General features: G+C 35.9%; 2 protein-coding genes across 4 annotated transcripts; one reads left to right on the forward strand and one right to left on the reverse strand.

Annotated features, from left to right (window-relative positions):
- The first annotated feature begins 845 nt into the window (after positions 1–845).
- On the forward strand, positions 846–22,705 carry dsg2l (desmoglein 2 like). Of its 2 annotated transcripts, none has more exons than XM_038303810.1 (14): positions 846–939; positions 15,176–15,298; positions 15,765–15,920; positions 16,016–16,157; positions 16,251–16,414; positions 16,522–16,656; positions 16,747–16,932; positions 17,249–17,529; positions 17,960–18,102; positions 18,327–18,548; positions 18,780–19,013; positions 19,237–19,358; positions 19,449–19,775; positions 20,999–22,705. In XM_038303810.1, exons 1-14 carry the CDS (start codon positions 892–894, stop codon positions 21,995–21,997), a joined length of 3,282 nt encoding a protein of 1,093 aa, XP_038159738.1. In that variant the 5' UTR covers positions 846–891; the 3' UTR covers positions 21,998–22,705. The 2 variants fall into 2 exon arrangements, with proteins under 2 accessions (XP_038159738.1, XP_038159737.1); XM_038303809.1 differs by lacking the exon at positions 846–939 and adding an exon at positions 13,509–13,760.
- Positions 3,518–8,778, reverse strand: LOC119795693 (cadherin-4-like). 2 transcript variants are annotated; one of them, XM_038303812.1, is made up of 10 exons: positions 8,543–8,778; positions 8,293–8,383; positions 7,992–8,200; positions 7,796–7,900; positions 5,712–5,867; positions 5,337–5,478; positions 5,094–5,248; positions 4,854–4,988; positions 4,458–4,646; positions 3,518–4,345 (listed from the first exon to the last, which is right to left on the reverse strand). In XM_038303812.1, the coding sequence occupies exons 1-10, from the start codon at positions 8,579–8,581 to the stop codon at positions 4,094–4,096; spliced, it is 1,473 nt and encodes a 490-aa protein (XP_038159740.1). In that variant the 5' UTR covers positions 8,582–8,778; the 3' UTR covers positions 3,518–4,093. The 2 variants fall into 2 exon arrangements, with proteins under 2 accessions (XP_038159740.1, XP_038159741.1); XM_038303813.1 differs by having other exon boundaries at positions 4,101–4,270; positions 4,585–4,646; positions 8,543–8,775.
- Positions 22,706–24,018: the final 1,313 nt, after the last annotated feature.

Raw genomic sequence — 24,018 nt, forward strand, 5'->3', positions numbered from 1 at the left:
ATGATTTTGCAACAAATCCTTTTTGGTTTCAGAAGAAAGTATTAAAGCAATTATTTACTGTGAAAGGAGGGCTGGTTAAATATTCCACACCACAAACAAGCTGGGAAATACACTTTATATATTTTGGATTTTAGGACTGGCCTGATGTATAAGCAGACTTTGCTGTTGCTTATGGCCCCCTGCTGGTCAGCTTTAAAAATGCACCACAGATCTAAAGTCTAATAACTAGAACGGCAGTCCGAGAGCGCAGAAACATAAATTTAACAGAAACAAAATCTAAAATAGAAATGTACATTTTTAAGATGTGCCACAGAAACAGACATTAATAGAGGTCCTGAGGGTTATCAATGGAGTTTGATTATTAGCGTGACAACCCAAGGTTACAATAAAACCTTATGATTTATTACAACATTCAATTTCCCTTGGGGATCAGTAGAGTTATTTTGAATTAAAGTAAACCAGACATAATCGGGCCAGCCTTCACAAAACTTTTTTCATCAATTCTGGAAGAGTCACATGTATGAAGGGCCCTGTATCAGACATTAACTCTTTGGAGCCATAGAGACATGGCAAACTAGTCCACACTCAGGTTTTTATTATTACCAAACCTAAATCAGTATCGTCTTTCAATTTTTTTCTTTTTTTTCCTTCAGTAGAAAGCAGACAGGATATAGGCCTAAAGCTTTACACAACATTCTCACTGTAGTCCTTATATCGAGAAGAGCTATATAGAAAGAATAGACACACCCCGCACTAAAATACAGCTTATTCCTCCTCAACTGGGTCAAAGTCTGAAGAAACCAACAAAAAGCCTACAGCGGATCTAAAACTCAGGCGATCTTACATCAAAATTTGGATAAATCCTTGTGTTTTTATTTCATTCTCAAACTGATGGATCTACTTAGAGGCAGGTTTTTCCTTCTACTGACCATCCTCACTGTAAGTAACGACGTCTATCTCATTTAAAAAGTTATTTACAGGAAAAAACAAGGGGAAGCCGATCGTCCTACAGCTGTGGTCTGTAGTCTGACTTTGAGGGGATCTGGATGGAAAGACAGCACAGTTATCTCAGGAAAAAAAAAGAAAAACAACTTTATGCGTGTTTAAGATCCTCTTTCCCTTAGCAAAAAGTATTTTATTCTTAAACTATTTGTGTATACTACACTTATTCTATACTTAAAATCAGGCAGTGCCCTTAGAGTTTACTTATTCTAAACTATATTTCACATACAGTGGGGGAAATAAGTATTTGACCCCTTGCTGATTTTGCAGGTTTGCCCACTTACAAAGTGGGCAAACCTACAATGCAATCTACAATTTTAATCATATGTACATTCTAACAGTGAGAGAAATAATCCCAAAGAAAATCCCAGAAATTCACAACATATGATTTTATAAAAATTGATAACCATCTGATCAGGAAAAACAAGTATTTGACCCCCTACAAAACAGAAAGTATTCTGGCTCCTACAAGCCAGTTAGTCTTTCTTTAAGACACAGCCCCAATCCCAACCAATTATCTACATCAAATACACCTGCCTTACCTCGTTACCTGTATAAAAGACACCTGTCAACACCCAAACAACCAGCATCCAACATCACCAACATGGGCAAGACCAAAGAGCTTTCTATGGACATCAGGGACAAGATTGTTGATCTGGACAAGGCGGGGATGGGTTACAAGAGAATCGGAAAGCAACTTGGAGAGAAAATATCAAGTGTCGGTGCAGTTATCAGGAAATGGAAGAAGCACCACACCTCCGCCATCCTCCCTCCGTCTGGGCCTCCACACAAGATCTCGCCTTGTGGGGTGTCCCTTACCATGCGAACGGTGAGGAATCATCCCAAAACCACAAGGGGGGAACTGATGAATAAACTGAAGGCAGCTGGGACCAGTTACAAAAGAAACGGTTGGCAACACACTACGCTGTCATGGATTGAAATCCTGCAGCGCACGCAAGGTCCCCCTGCTCAAAAAGAAACATGTACAAGTTCGCCATTCACCACCTGGATTGCTCCGAAGAGGCCTGGAAGAAGGTGATGTGGTCAGATGAGACCAAAATAGAACTTTTTGGCCCCAACTTGTTGTGTTTCGAGGGCAAAGAACACCGAGTACAACCCAAAGAACACCATCCCCACCGTCAAGCATGGTGGTGGCAACATCATGCTTTGGGGGGTGCTTTTCAGCCGAGGGGACGGGACAACTCCATCGTATTGAGGGGAGGATGGAAGGGGCCATGTATCGTGGAATTCTGGACAAACATCTCCTTCCCTCATTGAGAGAGCTGAAGATGGGTCGAGGATGGGTGTTTCAGCACGAAAACGACCCTAAACACACCGCCAAAGCAACAAAAGAGTGGCTGAAGAAGAAGCACATCAAGGTTCTGGAGTGGCCTTGCCAGTCTCCAGACCTGAATCCAATTGAAAATCTTTGGAGGAAGCTTAAAATTCGAGTTGCCAGGCGACAACCTCGGAACCTGAATGATTTGGAGACTGTCTGCAGGGAGGAGTAGGCCAACATCCCTGCCGAAATGTGCACAAACCTTGTCACCAACTATAAAAACCGACATCTGTGCTGGCCAATAATGGCTTTTCTACAAAATATTAGCATGCTGTTTGTCCAGGGGGTCAAATACTTATTTTTCCTCATCAGATGTGTTAGGTTCAAAAATGTAGGTTTGTAATAGAGAAACTAAGTCCACACAGAAGAGATTCAAACAACTCCTGCAGGAGTGGAAAAAGCCCAACCCAACTTCCAGCTCTTTCTTCGACTCCCCTCCTGCAGCTGTCTTTTATTAACAGAACATAACACATGGTTACAAAACAGTACTGTTCTGACAGAACAATTGATCAGTTCATAAGACAGAAGGCTCCACCAACTGAATCACAAGGCAGGGTGGTCTCCTGACTGAATCACAAGACAGAGTGGAGCATCTCCTTGCTTAGATGCTTATATGTACATACATTAATTTTATAATCACAACCTTACAAGATGGTTATCAATTTTAATAAATTCATATGATGTGAATTTCTGAAATTTTCTTTAGGATTTTGTCTTTCACTGTTAGAATGTACACATGATTAAAATTGTAGATTGTTGCATTCTTTGTAAGTGGGCAAACCTGCAAAATGAGCAAGGGGTCAAATACTTATTTCCTCCACTGTACTTAACAATAGTATAATCAAGAGTACTTCACTATACTACTGTTTACTTTATTGTTTACTAAAGTATACTTTAAGTATAAAATTTAAAAGTAAATTTAAAAATGTCCCAATTTAGTTTGAAGAAGTATTACTGTACTTTAGTAATACTTCAAGTACACTAAAAGTACATTGTTTGGTATACTTTCTAAAGTTATACTTATACGTAGGTATTCCTAATAGAATTTACTTCAAGTATACTACTTTTTGCTAAGGGAGAGCCAGTTTCGTTTGTTTGGGGTTTTTTTCTCTTTCTTTCTAACCCACACAACTCATTAAAATTGGATTTAAAAAAAAAAGCTGCTCAAAAGTTTAAATAGATCTTGTTGTAATATTAAAAAAAAACTTTATCAACCAGCCATTGTTTTATTGCAGTCAAATACATTTAAAAGTATATTTTAACACCGTTGGAAGACATTCCCAATCTTAAAATGCAGGATGACAACAAATATCCACAGGCCATAATGAAATAGAATAAGCCTCTTTGTTAATTTATTTATTTATTCCTCCTTTTTTATCCTTTCCGTCTTCCTATTTAGCTCTTTGAGAAAGAACTCAAAGCGAGACTTTCTGTAAATTAGAAGCTTCAGTCTAATTGCACATTTAGAAAGTTTTATATTACGTTAGATAAAGGAAAACAAACTATCAACTGTTGGAAATAGTGAATATTGTCCAAAATTCTCCTGTTATTAGTTCTGGAGAAAAGAAATCGACAAACTCACTGCAAATCTTATAAATTGTGAAACAAATGTTTCAGGGATTTATTTGCAAAGCATCAACAAAGGGTTAAGATAATCCAAAAGCTGTGTTTTTGGAGAGTGCTATAGTTCTGTCGATCCACAAAAAGGAAATCCCTTTTAAAAATTAAGGCAATAAAAAAAAAAAAAGAGGATTACATGTTTCCGTCGCTGCTCTTGGTCTCTGGATCTATAGCTTTGTATGTTCCTATTATTGTGCCATTTCGTAAGTTTTCATCAACTGTGAAGGTAACAGTCGGAGCAAGGAATTCAGGGCCTTCGTCGATGTCAGTGACAGCAACGTTCACTGGGACAGACAGCCACTGGGCAGTGGTGCCTTTCAGCTCTGCTTCATTCTGGGCCGAAATCATGAGCTCTATATTCTTGGTCTTCTCGTAATCTAAGGGCTAGAAACAGAGTGGGGCGAAAAAAAATGTAAATGAAGAGATAAAAGTTGATGTCCTGTGAATAAGTATCAATCATATTATGCTTAAACAATTCTTGAGTCTAACAACAAACCTTTGTAACATAGAGAAGTCCTTCATTTATCTCGGGATCAGTATCAATCCTGAAATATCCATTTTCATTTCCTTTTGTGATGACAAATTTGGAAACCCAGTTATCTGTGGTATTTAAATCTTTATCGTCCACAGGAATTCTAAGGATAAGATGTTCCTCCTCCTTATTTTCTGGAGTGGTGGCTTTAAACTAAAAAAGACACACAAAAAACAATCACAAGGTTGAATTAGGGATTAGGCCGGTTCCGGGTATCCATGTACACCAACATTATTTTTTTTTATGCGCACACAAATAAAGCCAGCAATTTGTGTCACACAGACTGTCTGATATTTGGCAGCAAACATCCTCTTACACTTTGACATTTAATATTCATTTATTCCGCTTTTAAGCACTTACAGATGTTTCTCTGAAAGTTGGTGGGTTGTCATTGATGTCGTTCAAGGTGATTGTTGCCGTAGCTGTGTTAGAAAGACCATTTGGTGCCCCCTTCAAGTCTCTGATCTCTACAGTCACCATATGCTTGTCTTTTGTCTTAAAATACATTTCAGAAATGGAATGAAATTAGAGTTCAATTCAAACTAGGGAGTAACAGCCTTAGGAACAAAATCATTTGTCTTTAGAGATGGCGGTGCTTACCTCTCGGTCCAGTGTGTTGGACACAGTGGTGATGACACCCGTATCTGGGTTGATGGCAAAATGTTCCAGCCCATCTTTGAGTATGTATTTGATTTTCACGTGATCAGTTTTGGAATCATCTTTGTCTGTAGCATTCACTTTCCCCACTACCATATCTATGGGTGAAATTCTTTATTTAGAGGATGTTTACAGGAAATATTTCCATGAATATGACATGACTTTTAAGAGTTTGCTGCTACTTACTTGCAGTTTGCTCATCCACAGAGAAATTAAGGCTGCCTTCCAACTCTGGATTATTATCATTAACATCATCCACTATTATTTCAAGGAACAAAGGTTCGTCTCCTTTCTCTTGAGTTATTTTATCCAAAGCATTGATCTTTAGCTATGAACACATAAATGAGAAACCCTTATCAAATATTCCTGACATTAATGTGAAAAGGAGATATAATACTAATAAATGAAATACTAAAAAATTTATTGCAAAAATAAAACAAACACAAATTTTAAATTTACTATCAGGGAAAATGTACTGTGAACATGCAGTTTAAATTAGGTAATTAAAACAGGGCAGGACTAAATAAAAAGTGTGAATAGTTTATTTTTTAGAAAACCTACTATAAACTTTGGATTTATCTCTCGATCTATTGTCTTGTGCACTCTCAGTAATCCGGTATCTTTATCAAGACTGAAGACACCGAAGGGGAATTCATTCACTCCTTTTCCTTCAGCAGTGTAGAACACATCAAAATCGACATCTGAATCTGACACAATCTATAAAAGAAAAATAAGTTGCAACATGTTAGAGTAACATCAAAAACGTCCTAAGAGTTTGCAAGCTTGCAATGCAATGATTTGAACCCTAAGACTAAAAACTGGGGAGTGGATGCCTAGTGGGGGGAGTGGCAGCCTTAGTGGTTAGGGAAAAGAGCTTGGAACCCTGAGGTTCAGAAATCAAGCCCCTCTCCCACAGACTGCCACTCTGGGTCTGTGAGCCAGACCCTTAACCCCACACTGCTCCCCGGGCGCCCCACAATGGCAGTCCATTGCTCCCCAAGGGGATGTGTTAAATGCAGAGAGGAAATTTCTCCAATGTGAGATCAATATAGGTTCACTTATTATTAACTGGGATTCCCTATGACACCTAAATAAACCCAATATTAGAAAGGCATGGAATTATTGAGTATAATAATGACGTTGTAGATCATCATTTCAATTGATCTTGCAACAATCCGTGATTAGAACTGATAATTCATTGAAAACTGAAACTGAACTACTTTTGTGCATTTTTTCCCCTCAGATCCTTTTCTGTGTTGAGTCATGCTTTATTCCCCATTCACATTATATCTTTACACCACAAAGCATTCCAGCTGGATACCAGCTCATGAAAGGTACCTCCATCTTACAGTATATATATATATATATATATATATATATATATATATATATATATATATATATATATATATATATATATATATATATTTTTTTTTTTTTTTTTTTTTTTTTTTTTTTTTTTCAAACTCATGATAATATAATTGGATTTTATGTTTTACTTTGTTGCGTAGTTTAGCGAGTATTAATAAATCCTACATCAAAATCTAATTGAATGTAATATTTTTGTACTGTTTAAAAAAAACTACTGTTTTGTTTTTGTTTTTACTTTTCAGCTACACCACATAAGCCTTGAAGTGCAGAAACTTGACACTAGCCACATTTTACTATCCAATCAATGGTTTTGGGCTCTTACAGCCACAAAAATTAGTGCAATAATTTTTCTAAATACACGTGTCCTTCCTTTTACATTTATTACTATGAGTACCAAATAATTTAAGTCATTATGAAGAAAACATGAAAACCAACTTAATTGGTTTCTTTCATGCATATATCTCCAAACTGTGGCTCAGGAAAACAATTGGTGGAACTAATTGGGATTTTGTGTGATCTTTGACCAGTTTATGAATAAAATAAATTCATTAAAGGCACAGGTGGTTAATGCATTTTAAAATCTTAAAAAGGAAAATGTGTCCTACAAGACAAATATTTTGTTATCATCAACTGAACATAAACATTCTTTTGATTTTTAATCTAAGTTAATGAAATTATATTTAAGAAACTAGGCTAAAAATAGTATCTATGAAGAGCAATCTTGATTTTGTTTTTGTTGCTGAGAAGAAAAAAAACAGAATTGATCACCAGAAAATTTGGAAATACTCTTTCTATAAATAAGGCAAACGGGGAGACCTCCTTATTCAGACCTAACGCAGTTTACAGATAACACTAGATTGTTTATTCCATGGGAAGTTCAGTTTAATTTGAAATTATGCCTTTATGTTATTGCTGGACAGAGGAAATAAAAACTTTTAACCTGTCAGATGGGGCTTGTGTATCATAGAGTTTTGACATGTTTGCTGTTAGACTTTCAAACTATACAAGCAAGTTCATCGGCTGGTCCAAAAGATAAAAAGATCAATAACGAGTTCTATGCCATAAATATTCAGTTTTACCACAACCACAAATGATAAGCAATTCTAAAAAATAAAGAAAAAGTATTTTCCCCAGTACTTTTCTGCAGTGTGTGGCCATAGATAAGTTAAAGTCTGTATTTGAGACAATAATGTTAATAAAAAAAAGGGGGATGTTAAAATGTCAATCTATGTAAAAAGAAATAAATATAACAAAAATGTATTTATAACACATACTCTTTCCATGTCCTTAGGAAAAGGCCCCACATCATTCTCCAGGATGTTGAGGGGGGGTGGACCCCAGTGTCTTTTTGTGCGCTTTAAGACATCCTGCCCATTTTTCTGCAGGAAATAAGTTATTACCATCAGTTCTATGCAATTTGGTGGGTGGAAAAAAAAAAAATTTTAAAAATGCAATATTCAGTGAAATTACATTTGTCTGCCTCTTTGCACTGCAAACAAGGTGAACTTCCATCTCACTTCCCGTCCCGCTTTTGTCCTGCGCCCTGACAGAAAATGTCCGCCCTCTGGTTGCTACAGATACAGGACTCACTGCTACTATGATCCCGTTGCTCTGCACTGCAAAACTAGGATCCTCCACAGTTAGATGAAGTGTGTCAGGGTCACAGTCCACAGTTTCAACTAAAGAAATAGAATACAGAGAGGAGAAAGTCATTTTTAACCCCAAACCAAGCAAGATGCGTCAATTTATATATACTGTAAGATGGAGGTACCTTTCATGAGCTGGTATCCAGCTGGAATGCTTTGTGGTGTAAAGATATAATGTGAATGGGGAATAAAACATGACTCCACACAGAAAAGGATCTGAGGTGAAAAAAATGCACAAAAGTAGTTCAGTTTCAACGGGCTTATCGCTCCACAGAGTCAACTTTTATACAGGAGTCTCTTTTCAGGAAATTGAACTGACAAGCATTGACAGTTAGAAACGTTTTGTATAAAGATTAAATATAAAAAAAAACTTACCAATAGCGAAAAGAGCGGATAAACTAAAACCTTTGTCATTTTGGAGTATAGGTAGTCGGACTTTGTAACCAGAGTCCACCTGAAGTTGCTCTGCAGCTCAAACAGTGAAGTGGATCTCGCTTCTTATCGATATGTCACTAGTTCCTTTCTCCATTTTTTCTTTTTTTTTTATTATGGGAGGGCGGACTTTATTTCTGCTGTGTTCTGCTTCTGATGGCACAGGGTCAAACAAACAGTCACACCTACAGTGTGGTTAGTGGTCTTTGTGGGCTTTAAATATCTTAACTTCTGCTTGCTCCTCCTCTGCATTTTCACTCAAACTTTCTGGCAAGGTTTAGAATCAATGTGCCTGGATCCTCATTTAACGCCACAGGAATGTGAGCCTAAATGGAGCCTGCTGTGGGGGAGGGTGTTTTCCCACCACAAAATGTTCACTATCTCTGTAAACAACTGATAAAAGTAAAGGGGACATTGACATTGTTTAAAAGAAAACAGCTCCAGCGAGTTGACAGGGTTGCACAGGGTTGATCAGGACTGCAGGGGTGTGTGTGTGTGTCGGTGTGGCTGCAGGAGGAAGGGTGAAAAATCTCAGGAAGACAGTGCTGCTGTGAGTCATGGGTGTGGACATAATGAGAGGAGCTGGAAGTATGTACAACACACCGAGCAAATATCCTTTCTGGAGCCTAAAAGAAAGTTTGTTTTCACTGCGCTCAGTTTTCACTTTGTTTAACAAGTAAACAATCTCCTGTTTGTGTGTCTTATAAGTGTCCCTTCCTATTTCACTTGCAATCATATAGATTGCTTTTATTTTTTATTTCAAGGAATCCCGGAATTGGTTTTGGAAAAAAGCCATCTGTAGTGAGAACTCACAATTACACACCACAATTTCAATCAGCACACCTGTTCAGGTGTTACTGTTAATGTTTCGGTGGGCGTGTCACACGTTGGCATGGCACTAGTCACAGTGGGACATAAAAGGCTTCAAGACAGGGTGTACTTAATCACCTCGCTTGATAAGTAATATTGCGACATCTCTAGTGACATCTGACAATATTCATGCTCTGGGGAAAAAAAAGAGACCAGCCCTGTACTGTTCTTTACCTGCTGCTTAGAGGCATGTGGTGTGTTGTATTTGGGAAAGCATCACACCCTAACTTTCCACATTTGAACTTATTTATGACACAAACTTCAAGGAATCTTATGAAATTTAACTGAGTAAGCTGACACAAAGTAGTTAATACTTGTAAACAACAAAACAATTAAAAAATGAGAAGCAGCACAGATATTGGTTGAGCTCTCTGCAAATGTGGCCTATTAGCAAGAGTTAATTCACATATTAATGCACCATATGGTTTCAGATATGATGAAAGATTTTTTTTCAGGATACACATGTGGCAAGATACACAACAGAGGGCCCAGGCAGAGCCCTAGGCAGTTCTACATGCTGACCAGTCAGCCAAAGGGAGAGCACTTGGCCTAGTAACCAGGGTGAATCATCAGTCTGAGGAATACTCACAAGACCCCACACTGTCACACATGCTAGATGCTAACTATGGAGGTACAGCTTACAGTGCACATACCCCTAAATATAACCAACAACAGTGAGACAAGTTGGTGGCAGCATCATGCTGTGGAGATGTTTATCAGATATTTGGAAGCTGTTCATAGCTGATGAGAAAAGAGGGTAAAACTAAAATCGGGCAACACTACAGGAAAACATTTTTTGTGTTCTCAAAATTCAAATCAATAAACTAAACTTGTTTGACTGAACTCAACTGAATCTCTAAGTTTTTTGCTTATGTAAAGTGAAGCAATATAGAATTTAAATGCAAGTCTCCATTATAACAAACGTATTTCCAAAGAGTAGCAAAAACATTTTCACAACATATATGTACAGAGGGAAAAAAAACTAATTTATACAAAAGTTTTAACCAATATGTTCTTTTATAATAAGTTGCTGCTATATGAATAGAGTTAATTTAGTTTCTCTGAATTTTTACCACCTACAATTAAAGCCAGTTAAAGGCTAAAAATTAATTATACACATCAATAACAATGGGAAAGATTATGGTAAAATGAAAAACATACAAAAAACAGTAAACATATTTAGGAGTGATACTGAATTAAAATCAACTGGTGGTGTGAGGATTTAACAACTGAATTCTGCAGCTGTCATTGAAATGAAAGGAGTTCTGCAAAAACACAACACCCTTTTCAGATTGTTTTCATAAAAGCGTTGAAATAAAAAGCACCTTTTCTTTTTACTTTATGGGCTAATAGGCTTCAGGAGTTCTCTAGAGCACAAACTTCCACAAAAATTCATTAAAAGATTATTTTGTGTTTTTAATGTCACAATGAAAAACTGTTCATGAGCTTCGAATGCTCTCGAAACAAACTGCAGTATTTGGATCTTCAGCTGTTTCAGCATCACTTGAGGAATGTTGGTGTTTTGTTTTGCAACAGTCATCGTGTTATTCATCTGCTTTTGCAATTAGTCCTCCTTAAGGCCCCAAAGCTGTTACTTGTAAATACATTAGCTTGGTCTGCATTTTGCAAAGTTATTATGCTTTTCAATCTTCAAGCATTTAAGGTGCATGAGGCAATTTAAGGTTCATCTTAATTGCAATCCAAATGTTATTTCTAAAGGAAAGTATTTATACTGTGCCTTTTGAACATATATAGTTTTGTTCAATGGATGGTTTCTCTTACTAGAAAGACTTACGCAACACCTATTCTCTATAATAGTGATGTTAAGCTCCTAATTAACCCCATTCATAGAGATACGCCTCATTACTGTATAATAAATCCGTTTCTCACCATTACGCAAGTTTGTCACATATGGCTGCACCTAAACCAGACATTCAACTAGAGATCAACTTGATTAAGAAACACAATAAAAAAACAACTCTCCATTGAAGTGATTAAAAATGATTAATTCTAATGGATTATATCATATTTGTCAAAGCCACATGCTAAATAAAACTGATACTGCATTTCCTTTTAGCACTTAGCATTATGACCATGCTTGCTGAATTCCCTCTCAGTCGCATCTTGCTCTCCTTTTTTTATTTAGCCAAGAACACAACTATGGCTGCTTAAGCTCAAACAAAGTGTGGCCCAGTGGTGCCAAAGGTGAAAAACAATCTATGATACTCAGTTATAGAATTTCATGGCGCCACGTGAAGTTTAACAGAGAGGTGAAAACATTTTAGACCAAGAGGATGAACTCAGTTTTGATTTTATTCAAGCCTGTATCTCATACTATATGGTCAAAAAGTAAAAGTGGGTAATGATACTATGATTCAAAGGCTGCACCGCATGAGACCAGTTTTACATTTGCACTTTTCCAAGAAGTTCCTTTAGTCTTCAATTACAAAGAAAGCTCTTTTGATTTTACAACAAATCCTTTTTGGTTTCAGATGAAAGTATTAAAGCAATTATTTATTGTCAAGGAAGTGCTGGTTAAATATTCCACACCACAAACAAGCTGGGAAATACACTTTATATATTTTGGAGTCCAGGACTGGCCTGATGTATAAGCAGACTTTGCTGTTGCTTATGGCCCCCTGCTGGTCAGCTTTAAAAATGCACCACAGATCTAAAGTCTAATAAGATAAGTAAAGGCAAGAATGAAGACAGATGTGTCAATTCAGACTAAGAGAATAAAAATGACTTTCAAACAAACAGACAAACACACAAAAAACTGTTTTATATTGAGTTCCTACAGAAGAATAATGTGTTAGATTCAGCGGGCCCAATTCTGTTTAAGCTCACTGCTCATCATAGGACCGATTACCTTTTTTCTTATCCATTCTTTATACTTTCCATTATTTCTGCATTTACATTAACTGATGCTGCATTCAAAGGAAAGCATGAGAGAAAAGGTTATTACTTCCAAAATTAAGTAAAAACATTTAATTGACTAAATTCTAGCCTCCACCAAAAATGTACACAATAAATGTTACAGTGTTAAAGTAACACTCAAGAGTGCATTTGGCCCCACTCTGAATTAGTGTGGGACCACACATACTCTGAAAGTGTCACTTTAACACTCAAAGTGTTACTTTAACACTCAAAGTGTTACTTTAACACTGCAACATTTACTGTGTATACTCCTATTCAACGTATTGAATTGAAATGTAAAAAAAAAAATCATTAAACACTCTTAGTGTTAAACATAATTTATTACAAATCATATAGAAGATAGATAGATAGATAGATAGATAGATAGATAGATAGATAGATAGATAGATAGATAGATAGATAGATAGATAGATAGATAGATAGATAGATAGATAGATAGATAGATAGATAGATAGATAGATAGATAGATAGATAGATAGATAGATAGATAGATAGATAGATAGATAGATAGATAGATAGATAGATAGATAGATAGATAGATAGATAGATAGATAGATAGATAGATAGATAGATAGATAGATAGAAATACCCTAAATCATTTTTGTAGTGTCTAAAGCACAGGCGCACAGTTGGCTTTTACCCTCAGCAGGTCGTGTCTAATCCACATGATAACTGATTCTTTTTCTTTATGAAATTGTTTGATAGTTTTATTTTGTAACACGAGGCTAGTTAGCACTAGTTAAATACTTTAATTGGTTTTAATTGTTGTAATAATTGTTTTGTTTATGTGGCTTTTCCCTGACTAATTCTATTATCCAGTAAAGCTACAGGCTCTGCGAGATTGCTGGATAATTGCAAAGCAACTTTCAAGCATGAGTTTTCTGAGGAAATGCAAATAGGCTAACAATAAGAGAAATGAGGACAGTGTTGCCCTGAAGCGTCGCATGTATGAACGGCCCTGTATCAGACATTAACTCTTTGGAGCCATAGAGACATGGCAGACTAGTCCACACTCAGGTTTTTATTACTACGCAACCTGAATCAGTTTCGACTTTCTATTTTTTCCCCGTCAGTAGAAAGCAGACAGGATATAAAGCTTTACACAACATTCTCACTGTAGTCCTTTTATCGTGAAGAGCTCTATAGAAAGAATAGACACGCCCCGCACTAAAATACAGCTCATTCCTCCTCAACCGGGTCAAAGTCTGAAGCAACCAACAAAAAGCCTACAGCGGATCTAAAACTCAGGCGATCTTACATCAAAACTTGGATAAATCCTTTTTTTTATTATTTCATTCTCGAACTGATGGATCTGCTTAGAGGCAGGCTTTTCCTTCTACTGACGGTCCTCACTGTAAGTAACGACGTCTATCTCATTAAAAAAGCTATTTACAGGAAAAAACAAGGGGAAGCCGATCGTCCTACAGGTGTGGTCTGTAGTCTGACTTTGAGGGGATCTGGATGGAAAGACAGCGCAGTTATCTCAGGAAAAAAAGAAAAACAACTTTATGCGTGTTTAAGATCCTATTTCCCTTAGCAAAAAGTAGTTTATTCAAGTATACTAAAAGTGCACTAATTTCATACTTAAAATCAGGCAGTGCACTTAGAGTATACTTATTCTAAACTATATTTCACATACTTAACAATAGTATAGTCAAGAGTACTTGACTATACTATTGTTTACTTTATTGTTTACTAATGTATACTTTAAGTATAAAATTGAATGTCCCAATTTAGTTCGAAGAGGTATTACTTTAGTAATACTTCAAGTACACTAAAAGTACATTGTTTGGTATACTTTCTAAACTTATACTTAAGTATTCTTAATAGAATTTACTTCAAGTATACTACTTTGTGCTAAGGGTTGTTTTGGAAGGGGAGCCAGTTTCGTTTGTTTGAGTTTTTTTTCCTCTTTCTTTCTAACCCACACAACTCATGAAAATTGGATAAAAATAAAAATAAAAGCTGCTCAAAAGTTTAAATAGATATTGGTGTAGTATTAAAAAAACCTTTATCAACCAGCCTTTGTTTTATCGCAGTCAAATACATTTAAAAGTATATTTTAACACCGTTGGAAGACATTCCCAACCATGAAATACAGGATGACACCAAATATCCACAGGCCATGATGAAATAGAATAAGCCGCTTTGTTAATTTATTTATTTATTCCTCCTTCTTCATCCTTTCTGACTTCCTATTTAGCTTTTTGAGAAGGAACTCAAAGCGAGACTTTCTGTAAATTAGAAGCTTCTGTCTAATTGCACATTTAGAAAGTGTTATATTATGTTAGATAAAGGAAAACAAACTATCAACTGTTGGAAATAGTGAATATTGTCCACAAATTTCCTGTTATTAGTTCTTGAGTAATCGACAAACTCACTGCAAATCTTATAAATTATGACACAAATGTTTCGGGGACGTATTTGTAAAACATCAACAAATGGTTAAGATACTCCAAAAGCTGTGTTTTCAGAGGTTAAGTAATGTTAAAGGAATTTTTTACCTTTAAATACTTTTTTGTTGGAATAATCATGATTCTTAATCCCAATTCTTATGTACTGTGGCATACACCCCGCTGGTGGGTTAAAGCAAATCATTACCTCTGAAAGTTGGAATATGTATGCTTGTTTTGAAATTTGATAAGAAGCTGGAAGGAAATGGTTCTAGAAATAAGACAACACAGGAGCAGCAGCTGGTTGTTTCTGGCTTTGGCATTACTACATGTCTATTTCTTTTGTTTATTCTGTATTTTTCTTTTTCTCCTTAAGCTGGTTCCTGTGACAGTACAAGAACATGGTGGAGTGCTGAGGAGGCAGAAAAGAACTTGGATCCTTGCTCCCAGAAACCTTGATGAGGGACAGGACTACACCACCTACGATTTCGTAGCTAGAGTGTGTATTTCATTGTTTTGTTTCTCTGCAAATTATTACCAAAATGCAAACCTATAAGCCTCACTTAAGAATAGATTTCTATATGTATCAGTTTTTTAAGACTAGTCTGTCCAACTAACATTTAGCCTTTCATCACAAACTCAATACAGTATGGAATCTATTAAATAAAGCTAAATGTTCCCATAATAAAACAAGAAAAAAAATGTCTTTTTAAGTTTCATTGTATTACAGAATTGTAAATATAATTTTGGTCTTTATCTAGATTTACTCAAAAAATATTCTGGATGACAAAATGCATTTACATTAAGTTATGTGAGACTATTTTGTAATTCAGCCGGAAATTGAAGTTAGACCACTTTCAAGCAGACAAGAATTTTTGAAATAATGTAGGCTATCCTTGATTGTGTAGTTAAAGTAGCTAGGTTTCCATGTGGTTCTTGTCTAACTTTATGCATCTGTATTCCAGATTCGCTCAGATAAGGAGACTGACAAAAAGATATTTTACTATTTATCTGGTCCTGGTGCTGACCAAGATCCTGTAGGCAGATTTACTGTTAACCGAGACACTGGCTACATAAAGGTCCATTCTATCCTGGACCGAGAGGAAATTGCACAGTATAATGTAAGAGAAGACTTTTAATTGTTTTTTGTTTTGTTTTTCGTTTTTTGCAAAATTAAGGGGAAGGATTGAAAAGTTTGTTTTGCTTATCTTTTTAGCTTACGGGTTTGGCAAGATATAGTGATGGGACTCTTGCAGAGAAGGATATTGCTCTCCTTATTAAGGTCTTGGACATTAATGACTGCCCTCCAGTCATAAAAGCACAGCAAATTGCACAAGTCAGCGAGCACAGCAAACTAGGTATCAAAGATCCTTAAAGCATTTCTGATCTGAATTCGAAAAAAATATGTATTTGCTACAATGGACTAACGATAGTAAATGTATTTTTGGTAGGTACTGTTGTCATGAAAGTGATAGCTACAGATGATGATGACTCGAACACTGAAAACGCCCAGATCTTCTACAGCATAGATGAGCGCAGTAACAGAGATGGGATGTTCAGTATCAACTCGCAAACAGGAGAGGTCATGATTGCAAAGACCTCTCTAGATAGAGAGGTGAGTCACTGTGTGGTTTCTATGACATGATGTGTTGTTCCCTAGAAGGCACCAATTCCTATTGGATTTAAAACTCAAATTCATTATTGAAAACCTTTTTCTTTCAGACTCAAGACACATACAAGTTGACCATCATTGCTTCTGACTTGAATGGCAAGGCAGGAGGGAACACAGGAACTGGTGAAATTGAGATTAAACTCACAGACATAAATGACAATATTCCAACTCTGGAAAAAGAAACGGTATATGTCAAAAACAATCATAAAATCATTCTACAAAGTAATGTATGGATAATATATGTTCATTATTTTCTTTTGGCCTATTTTCACCAGTATGAGGGAAAAATTGAGGAGAACACGGTTGGGGTTGAAGTTCTAAGGATACAAGCAGTCGACCTGGATCTGATCAATACAACCAACTGGTTTGCGATGTATGAAATCGTTTCAGGAAACGAAGCTGGTTATTTTCAAATCACAACTGATAAAAAGACCAACGAGGGAGTCATAACAGTTACTAAGGTCTGTTTGAATAAAAAAAGTTTAAAAAAAAACCCTAAAGTAGGTGTGTTATACCCAGCTCACAATACAAGAGAACACATAATACCAGGATTATTAGAATTAGAAATTTTCTCAACATTTACTTAAAAAATTGTCCCTTTTTTGTCTTTTATTCTTGCATCAGATAAAAATAGACTGTGTTTTGAATAATCTAATTGGTGTGGAATATTCTATGTTTATGTGATAAGTCAATTAATAGGTTTTTCCAATCAGAGATGGTATAGTATTAGTGTTGAAAGCCTTTTTCTCCTGCTGATCACTTGCTTATAACCTATAGGCTCTGGACTATGAGGAAATAAAGACGGTAAATCTTGGAGTGAAGGTTAAAAATGAAGCAGAGTACAACTATGGCAGCAGCATGATAATAACTGGAGCTTCCACATCAAAGCCATATCCCATCAAAATAGATGTCATCAATCAGAAAGAGGGGCCAAAGTTCCAGCCCAATGTGAAAGTTGTAACCATCTCTGAGGAAAAGAATTCCATCTCCCTCAGCAAGGTCATAGCAACATATACTGCTACAGATAGTGACACTCAGAAGACTGCAACTAATGTGAGGTAATGTCTCTTACTTAGAAGAAAATCTTGTTCTGATGTCATTCTAAAATAAACCTTGGTGTTCATGCAAAAGCAATATTTAAATCGGATTTGTTTTCAAACTAGTTTCACAAAATTCTGATTTTAAAGTTCTGAAGTTTAGTGCTTATCCTACTACAGCTCAATTAGATTTTATTAGACTAGAATAAATTAATGGAGCATAGATATAGTTTTTATTCTGTTTTTAAATTATTATATAAAAAAACATCTATTTGTTGTCATTCTGAATCTAAAAGCATGTGGTTTGATCATAATGAATTTAATGAATATGAATGTGTTTATACCCAATTCGACTAGAAATGACTAGAATTCTGTGGGTCTTGTAAAGTGAGGAATTTCTACTTTATAGATATATGAAATTAAACTGAATTTGTTTCTCTTTCACTTTCAGGTATGCAAAGCTGTTTGACAAAGACAACTGGATAAGTATTGATGAAAAAACAGCCGAAATCAAGTTAAATAAATTTCCTGATCGAGAGTCGACGTTTTTGGTCAATGGAACATACTACGCCAAAATTCTTTGCATCACCAATGGTAAGTTACCTAAGAATTGATTAAATTCATAACTTTAATAACCATGTTGACAGTTTATTATGCTGAAATGTTATGGTATGTTTTATTATAAAAGGGCCTATTTTGAATCTTCCTGATTCCATCCTATATAGAAGTATTATAAGTAGTAATTCTATTAGTATTACATAAATAAAACTAAACAAACTAGGTCAAACCAACATATCTCTGTTTTACCTGGTTTTCAGAGGTCCCTTCAAAAACTGCCACAGGAACCATTGCCATTCAGGTGGATGACTTTAACGACCACTGTCCAACGCTGACCTCCACGACCCAAACAATGTGCTTCGGTGATAATGTCATTTACGTCACAGCAGAGGACAAAGATATGTTCCCCAACTCAGCACCATTTGAGTTTATTGTAAAGCAAGAAGACAGCAATGAGAATTGGTTCGTGGAACCTTATAATGGTAGGTGTTTTTCTTTGCAGATTTCTGGTGAAAGGTCTCTTGAATTTTTGGCTTCAGGTTGAATTTATTCAGAAATAATTCAGATAACATAAAACTAAAGCTTGTTTTTCTTACAGTTATTTTCACAAATCCTACATCTGCATATTGTTCTAGCTTAACTGAGTCAGAATCAAAAGTAGCTTACTTTCATATTGGGTTGTAAATCTTACATTGAGATGTCATCTTTCTTAGCAACCACCGTCCTCCTTCGAGACAAAGGAAGCCTGTGGCCAGGGATCTACAAAGTATCCCTGGAGATCAAGGACCAGCAGGGGAAGTCCTGCGATGAAGTCCAAATTGTTGACCTAACTGTGTGCGCATGTAACGAAAACACCAAGACCTGCTTGTCACGCTCCAAAGGCAGTTCAAGCAGTTTTGGAGCTGGGGGTATCTTGCTCATGCTGCTCGGACTGTTGCTCCTTCTGTGTAAGTAAAGAAAGTGTTTTCAGGTTGGAAATACTGATAAGAATCATTACATTTCCAAGTAGTTTAACAGAACAAGTTGTTGCATATATAAAAAAAGACATCTGTCTCAGTTGCACAACTATGACTTAATCATCTAGATGTGTTAATAATGATGCGTTGAAGATAGGAACTGTTAACTTGCCCTGGCTGCTGTTTAAAACAAAGTTGTGGATTTATTTTCCAGTGATTCCCCTTCTTCTGCTCGCCTGTCTCTGTGGAGGTGCTGCAAGAGATTTTAAGGCTATTCCTTTTGAGGCAAAAGAAAATCTCATCTCATATCACACTGAGGGACAAGGAGAAGACAAGGTGCAATGAGATTTCACACAGTAGAATTTTATTTTCTTGCAATAAATTCTTTGTCCCTTACAGAACTTATAATTGCCTTCTAACCCACAGGAAGTTTCTCATCTCCAAGTCCCTGTGTCTGTTGATAATGATACAATAAATAAGAAGGACATCGACTTCTATGCCAGAAAGGGATACCTTGATCATTTGGTCAACTCAGAGGCTGCATTTGGTGGAAGAGGAGGCGGAACTATGACAGCAGAGGACATGCACATGTACAACAAATACAACTACAATTATTCCACAGGCCAGAATCTGAAGGATTTTATGGGCACAACGTCAATGGCAGGACAAGACATGAGCATGTCTCAGTACAGATCTACAGTCTTTGATGGGATGGCTTTGCCAAGCTATTATCTGCAGGCATACTATTTCGATGTAAGTTTCATTACAGTATACCTAGTCGGATCGCCTGATTTTGAAAGATTCCGTAGGGTGCTAAATTGCACGTGCAATATGTTTTTGGTTTTTTTACACATGCTATTAGTGGGTTTGTTGTGGTTGATTTATGAGGATTTCTGCACAAATGTTGAGACTTGCAAACCGTTTTTTTTTCACCACAGTAAAATTAATAGATTTGTGTGCCACGGGCAGTTTGAGAATCGCTGTAAAAGAAAGATGATCATAATACTTAATATGATTTATAGTGCGCCTTACGTAGGAAGCCTATGTAGTATGAATAAAATAATAAAAAAATGAAATAAACTAAATGATAAAAAAACTTAAGGTTAAATCTATTCAAGAAAAAGATGTGAAACATGGGAGGGTCTGTGTCTGCTACCAGATTGAAGACATATTATATTATAAAAAGCAAGAATTATCTCCACCGGCTTCTTTCAGTAGCAAATTGACTTGATATACTCACAAACAAGGTAGGCCCAGAATAATTTTAAAACACATTACTGTGCTCTGTGTGGAGTCTGTTAAATAACATAGAGGGAGAAAAAAACAACTTATGCCATGAGTAACGGATAACAATTTAAGGTAAGGTCCCTTTGTGATGGCTTTTAATAGTGCATTTTTTGACATGGTCTTTTATAAACATGACAAAATATTTAGCTTTTTTGGGTGGAAGCAAATTTTTTATAACAGAAATCAACTGAATTTTCTTTATAACATACTTTTTTTTTATCCATATTGTTATATATATCGCTATTAAGGTAGCACCTTTAAAAACCCACTTGAAGTTAAATGAATTGCATACTTTATGCCCTAATCTTTTTTGGAGCATTTATTACTTTCCTTAGAACAGCTTTAATGTCTAGACTTGACAAGAATGTTTAAAGATACATAATTAGAAAATGGTATTCAAATTATCTTGCTATATCTCCAACTTAAAGGAGAAGAAAACTCTATATAATATGTAACATTGGACAGTTGAGCATAGGAAAAAGAGGTGATCAAGACATATATTAGAAAAAAACTCATTGGTTTTGTGACTCCTATACTTTAGGCTTTATTGGGCCTGTTTTAAAGACTAAAGATGGGATAAATATGTAAATAATTTCATTTTCACCCCTAGTTTTCCTCGTTGCATACCGGGAAACTGCATTTTTCTCTTCTGTGTACATGATCTAATTTACTTTTTTTATGATTTGCAGAAATTAAATCAATCTTCACAGCAACAACAGGAGAAAGATTCTGAGATGATCTACAACTATGAGGGCCAAGAATCACTGGCAGGTTCTGTAGGTTGCTGCAGCCTTCTTGAAAATGAGAATGACCTTGCTTTCCTTGATGACCTCGGGCCTAAATTTAAAACTCTGGCTGAAATCTGCCAGGGAACAACGCTGGAGAGCAGTTATGTGGATATTGGAGTTTCTAATCTTTCGAAGCAAACAGTATCTACAGCCAGGCCCTCCACTTCAACCCACACACATGTCCATACTCATACCGATACATTTAGAGATAGAGACCACATGAATGTCAGCAACCTCAACGTGTCTAATGAAGCTTCTGGATCCTCCGTTATCATCGAAGAGGAGAAAGTTACTAAGAGCTCCCAGCGTTCTGCAACTCTTTCCAATGTCCAGGAGAAAGTTGTCATCCCTAACCAAACACTACTCATACAGCAGCCTCCCATGTACTATGCAGCTACACCCATGTATGTGGTTGAGTCCAAACCCCAAATGGTGCTTGTGTCAGGAGGAACACAACAGCTGGTTGGTCAGGTGGGTCAAGCTGGGCTCAGTCAAGGGTTAATACAAGTTGGAGGCATCCAAGGTTCTCAGGGTATGATGGTTGTTGAAGGGCAGGTGGGAATGAACGGGGCATCTGGACAGGTAGCACAGGGGCTCTCACAGGGAATCACTGAATCCAGTCAAGTGTTGTTTGTTGAGAATGGGTCTGCAGGTCAGAAGCACAGTACACATTACATGCAGAGTTCTGGTCAAGTACCGCAGAGGTTTTCAGAAGTGGGCTTTGATGTGGGAGGTAAAGAAGTTCATTTGAAGTCGTTTTCAGCAGGCTCCCGAGGCTCTGCAGGCTCAAAGGAGGACTTCGCAACAACAACCACACCCAGGTTTCAAGGTGGGCAGAGGGTTGTTGTGCAGCGTAAAAAAGTCTCAGTAACTGAGAGGAATGTCGAGTCAAGCACATAAAGAATCCCTTGTTTTGCCTATGCACTGAGATCACACATGTAATGACATGTACGTGTGTGCATATATTCTTTTTCTGTGAGATGCACTACAACAGAATTAGATTTCCTGTATAATAAAAGACTTTCAACTTTACTTTGAGGTAACTGATCACACTTCTTTATCAGTGTTTATCAGATTTATGACCATATCACTTCCATGGAACTTCCATGGAAGCATCAGCCAAATTCCTTGATGTATGATTTTTTTTACTGCTATGTAAAAGAAAAAAGCTCACATTTAAAGGGAGAATTACATTGGTTTTTGTTTATCCTGAAAATATTCTCCATTTTAACTGCAATATAAAGGTGATTTAAATAGTGCTTACAAAAAGCATCTGTATCCTATCCATATTCACTATTTTAACAGTATTTCTCTATCACCATTTTGTATTTTGCAAGCATTTGTACACTCTAAGTAAATGCCAAATTGTTTTTCCCCCAAGGAGTTGTGATTTTATGGATTTTTAATCAATTTAGGTAGTGTATATGGTGTTTTTTTCTCAGTTTTTTTTGTAACCACTTAATTTGCATTTCTTAGAATAATCAAGGGATATACTCCAAATAATTAAAGGGTTTGTCAGGGGGGGATTTTTTTATTGCTGTTTTTGCTTGTTTTTTTATCTGTTGTGTTTGTGGAATGTAGCATTGCAACTAAATTGGGTTAAAAAAAGGAAAATGTGTTTATTTTTATTTGCAAGTAGTATCACCTTAAAATCAAACAGTAAAACCTAAATATTTGTTTTAAATTATTATAAACATTTTACCATGCTACGAAAGTAGTTGTACATATGGCATATTTGATTTAAGATTGTACATTTTAATCCTAAACCTAAAATTTACTTTCAGATTTTATACTACGTATGTATTTAGATCCTATCATAGAGAATTTTTAAAATTAAAGAAGTTTGGTTTCAATAAAAATGTTTTTGTCAAACAAGGTTTTTCTCTCTTTTGTGAATATGATTCTGACATATTGATTAGGTAAGCAACAGTTAGAGAGATTATGCATTACATACAAATCATCTCGTCCAACTTATTACACTTTAAACTTTCTTCATTCTTTTGCTTTAAAAAGCTTTTGCATATTCAATTAGTATAAAGTTTTAAACCATGTGCATGTCATTTATGTGTTGGACAAAGATCATATATCAGTACAACACTTTTTTTGTTTTTAATGAGAAAAATACACCCAGACTACAGACAGTAACTGGTTAAATCCTAGTCCACTGAGCAAGGTTCACATTTCACATTCATCCAAATCTACAGTAGCATTCCTTTGTAGAACAATTGGTTGCCTTGTGAGAGCTCACACAAAAAGGTTTCAGTTTAGGTTACAGGAGGATGCCTAAAACCAGCTCAGGATTTGTTTTGAATCTTAAAAAAAACACTTTTATCCTTTTTCTCACCAGATATGCTTTATTTTGTCTGTTTTTTGTCTATAGAGAAGAAAAGTGTTTTTGTTATTTTTCATTCCCTGAAAAGTTCTCTTTAACAATAGATGTATTGGAATTTGATGGAAGATTTCATTAAAGTTGCCCAAACTTATTGAGTGAAAGTGATACATTATCAATATTTTAAATTTTAAAAAAGAGTGATATGTAAAACTTGAATTAAAAATCCTGTCTGATTGTTTTCAGTATTCAAGCAATTCATAATTTATTAAGGCTGCCCGTTTGTAATTTAATCTGACTTTTTGTGTGAATGCTTGGTAGAGAATATTAGTGGACAAACAGTAATATGAAGCCCAAGGAACACAACAGACAGCTAAAAGGGTATATTGAGGAGAAGATGAAAGCTGGGTGATGCTTCTTCAGAAACAGCTTCTTCCCCACTGCCATCAGACAACTGATATCCAAATTATGTTATCCAAATTAATTTATATATATATACATACATACTGTATATATAGGTCTTCCTGGATGCGCAAGTGGCAACAGCATTTACTTTTATTGTTTGTCATGTAACTAGAAGAAGCTCAAATCT

This window comes from Cyprinodon tularosa, unplaced genomic scaffold (genome assembly GCF_016077235.1).
Source record: "Cyprinodon tularosa strain WSP-4 unplaced genomic scaffold, ASM1607723v1 ctg52, whole genome shotgun sequence".
Taxonomy (NCBI): Eukaryota; Metazoa; Chordata; class Actinopteri; order Cyprinodontiformes; family Cyprinodontidae; genus Cyprinodon; species Cyprinodon tularosa.